The sequence below is a fragment of the Sphaeroforma arctica genome (genome assembly GCF_001186125.1).
Source record: "Sphaeroforma arctica JP610 unplaced genomic scaffold supercont1.1568, whole genome shotgun sequence".
Taxonomy (NCBI): Eukaryota; class Ichthyosporea; order Ichthyophonida; genus Sphaeroforma; species Sphaeroforma arctica.
In genome coordinates, this window is record NW_014038990.1 from 9,215 (window position 1) to 13,471 (window position 4,257).

The 4,257-nt window shown below is 47.6% G+C and overlaps 1 protein-coding gene across 1 annotated transcript in view; it reads right to left on the reverse strand.

Moving 5' to 3' along the window:
- Positions 1 to 4,137, reverse strand: part of SARC_11199 (hypothetical protein) — a 9,032-nt gene extending 4,895 nt beyond the window's left edge. The window contains exons 1-5 of the mRNA XM_014294721.1: positions 3,992 to 4,137; positions 3,067 to 3,256; positions 2,190 to 2,373; positions 1,354 to 1,572; positions 126 to 309 (exon numbers count right to left, since the gene is read on the reverse strand). Of these exons, the coding sequence (XP_014150196.1) occupies positions 126 to 309; positions 1,354 to 1,572; positions 2,190 to 2,373; positions 3,067 to 3,256; positions 3,992 to 4,084 (870 nt within the window). The 5' untranslated portion in view covers positions 4,085 to 4,137. The remainder of the gene's footprint in view (positions 1 to 125; positions 310 to 1,353; positions 1,573 to 2,189; positions 2,374 to 3,066; positions 3,257 to 3,991) is intronic.
- Positions 4,138 to 4,257: the final 120 nt, after the last annotated feature.

Sequence of the window (4,257 nt, forward strand, 5' to 3'; positions counted from 1 at the left end):
ACACCACACCAACGCAATATTACACAATACACACACACACACACACCACACCAACGCAATATTATACAATACACACACACACACACCACACGAACGCTACACAATACTACTCAGCCAGTGCGCACCTCCACATTGACGCCCACGCCCACACTGCCTGGTTTGGTGGGGCCGTTGGCGGGGAGTGGATTGGAGGTCATCATATGCGCTGCCTCAGACATGGCGTACGCCTCAATGACCGGCGCGTGGAACGTCTGTTCAAGCCGTTGCATGACCACGGGGGCCAGTGAGGACGAGCAGCTGCGGATGAATCTGAGAGAGGGCATTAAAACTACACGTGAGGAAATAGGGAGTGGGGAAGCTGTACTTACTGCGGATGAACCTGAGAGAGGGCATTAAAACCAAACGTAAGGGAATAAGGCGTGGGGAAGCTGTGCTTACTGCGGATGAACCTGAGAGAGGGCATTAAAACCACACGTGAGGAAATTAAGCGCGGGGAAGCTGTGTTTACTGCAGATGAACCTGAGAGAGGGCATTAAAACCACAAGTGAGGAAATAAGGCGTGGGGAAGCTGTGCTTACTGCGGATGAACCTGAGAGAGGGCATTAAAACCACACGTGAGGAAATTAAGCGCGGGGAAGCTGTGTTTACTGCAGATGAACCTGAGAGAGGGCAATAAAAACCACAAGTGAGGAAATAAGGCACGGGGGAGCTGTGCTTACTGCGGATGAATCTGAGAGAGGGCATTAAAGCCACACGTGAGGAAATAAGGCACGGGGAAGCTGTGATTGAAGGCATCTTCGGGGATTGCATCCATGGGGTGCAAGAGATGTGTATATGTGCCTCTGGTGAATAGACAACTTCAATGAGAGTAGTGCCAGTGCGAAGAGTGGGGCTGCACACACAGGACCGTTCAGAGATGCGCAGAGACACGCAGACAGTGCACACCAACCAACTATGCATACACGCACAGCACCAAGAGTACACGCGTTTACATGTTCGAATGACTCACCAAAATATCATTCATTTCTATCAGGAAAGTCCCAATTGTTTTGTACGTTTTGTACTGCGGTAACAATCGGCTTTGTGCGATTGGCCCATTTAACTATCTACGCCAACAGCCCCCTTGACCGGGGTCTTGACAAGCACCTCGCTTCAATCTACACCAAAGTCATGTAGCGATGCTTCATTCCCGTGCGGAATCAATGCACCTCAACTCAACATATAAACCCAGACACACCTCAACTCAACATATAAACCCAAACGCACCTCAACTCAACATATAAACCCAAACGCACCTCAGCTCAACATATAAACCCAAACGCACCTCAACTCAATATATAAACCCAAACGCACCTGATTTTGGGGGGGTTGCTGGCGGGATAGTCCTGCGGCGCTCTCAGCAGCAGGATCTGGTGGATGGAGGGGACAGCGGTGTACCATGTGCACTCGTTGGCCACAAAATCAACCCAGAAGTTGGTAGCACTGAACGCCCCCCCATTGCCAGGCAGCACCACGGTACCACCCGTGGATAAGGGAGCCAGAAGACCACACATCAGACCGTGGACATGGAATCTATTGGGTTGGAGGGACGTGTAGGATGAAGTGGAGAAGATATCAGGGATGGGGGTGCAGATGTCGGGATCAACGGCGCTACATGCAGACATACACTACTGACACATGTGGGGGCACTTGCGTTCAGATATGCAAGGGTACAAACAAGCGGAAGCTTACCACACCACCTACAGGATGTGGAAGGGGGCAAACAAGAGCAGATACAATACACTACTGACCACGGACAGGCACTTGCCTTCAGATATGCATGGGTACAAACAAGCGGAAGCTTACCACACCACCTACAGAATGTGGAAGGGGACAAACAAGCACAATACACTACAATACACTACTGACCACGGACAGGCACTTGCGTTCAGATATTCATGGTTGTAAGTACGTACACACATACAAACAAGCGAGCGCTTACAACACCACCAACAAACCATACAAGCCAACATACAACATAAAAAATACAAAATACAAAGTACAACATACAACATACAACATACAACATACAACATACAACATATGACATTCAACACACAACATACAACATACAACATGCAACATTCAACATACAACCTCTAACATAGAACCCACAACAAACAACCCACAACATACAACATCCAACATACAAGGGCATCACCAGATATCCGCAGTCCTTGGAGTCGAAGGCGTAGTGTGTAGCGATGTTGTTCACAGTCGCCATGAGATTGCGGTGAGTGAGTGGCACACCCTTGGGCATGCCCGTCGTCCCACTTGTGTGCAGAAACAGCGCCTTGTCATCCACACTCCCCTCGCTCGCCTCAGTCGGCGTGGCTGTGGGTGAAGGAGAATATGGGCAAGAGGATCGGGGTGAACCTTAATAATATGTGTATAACAGTGTGTCTTATCACCTTTCTTAATTGAAATGTACAAAGCTACAAATATGGGCAAGAGGATCGTTGTGTACATATTTATAGAATGTGTATACAACAACGTGTCTTATTACCTGTCTTAAATAAAATGTACACAGCTATGCGTCTCACCAACCAGATATGATGTGAGGATGTGGACAGCTGTGTGTAAGCAAGGGTCCCGCCCTAGGGTGCACCTTGCACGCTCCCATCGGGCTGACATGCACTTGCACCGAGACGGTCCGAATAAATATGCAATTATAAATTTGCCTGCAACATACAGACATTTAGTGCTGAAATCCCCGCGGCTTTGGATTCTATACTATAAAATCGGCAATTTATCATGTACTTGCCGACACGTATAAATATAAATGCCAAAATTTGTGTGCGTGTTCATGTGAATCTATATCTCTGCAAAATCTGTGTGACAATGTATATGAATATACACACAAACGGGTCCATATACTAACCTGTACATATTGATTCGCAAAGGGACGTCACCCATTGCAACCCTGATAGATTCAGTTCAGTACCAATTCATGCCCAGACACGCCACAGTCGCCCTAGCTCTAACACATACATAGAATAACCCAATAGCATATCCAGCTACACCTACCATCCTTCAGTTTTCCGGCTGGATCAGACTTCACAGTAAGCGTGTTGGTATGGCCATCCTCACTCTGCGTAAGCGTGCACACAGGAATGTCCAAGAGCAACGCCGCCTCATACGCACAGGCGTTGCCTTCAGCCGGGATGACCAGCACGTCAGACGAGATGTCCTTCAAATAGAACTCAAACTCTTTGGTCTGTTTGTGCGTTCAGATACATATCCCGATGCACGCCACACGTGTCGCGTGATAGGTCAGTACACTCCAGTGGTGATGGTTTGGGGGTGGTTATAAACTGCGCAAACGCCATAGGGACTGACCCCATTGTTAAGTATTGGGGTGCGCATGGGCCCACAATCAGTACTACCGAAGTGCGCTAATGCGGTGGTTGAGACTTACGCTTGTGGTGGTAGGTAGAAGTGCGGCGTGCACCATGAGACAGTGCTTTTGGTACAAGAAAGCACATACGTTATGGGAAGAAACCAAATAACCCAGATTGTATGGGACCATGGATCACCGTGTTTAAGCGCTAAGTGAAACAGGTATTGGTCACCGCACACACCCGGTCAGATGAGGCTATCAATGCTTCAGTCTAAAAGTGCTCGCACACGTACCATGGGTTCACAAGTATATCAGAAACATGATATAGGTAATCTACATCAATATATATAGTGTATGCCCACGTCCTATGACACAAAAGACAGGGCTGTAGACAAACACTCACCCATGAGCTATCTAGAAGCGTAACTGACCCATATCCACATATTTGAACGACAACCTATCTGTATGGCTATTCGTTATGTGCCTCCTTATATACCGACTAAATCTAGATCATTGATTCAACATCCCACACATCTTATACTTCCAGTTCACAAAACCCCTAAAACCCTATACCCACACCTGTCTAAATCATTGATTCAACAACCCACACACCTTATACTTCGAGTTTAAAGGCGCCGCAAGCATACGAGACGTGACCGCGGCCAAGAACAACTTCACGTTCAGTACGTTGTTTGGGAATGTCATGCTTATGACAGACCCCGTGCCCAACCCCAATGCACGCAGCTGTTCGCCAATCTGATTTCAAACAGTCCACCAACAATGTGATATATTGCACAACCATACGGTGGTGCAAAAAGAATCACAATGAGGGATAGTAGAATAAGGCCGACATCAAAAATCAACCGGGGGAAGGATAT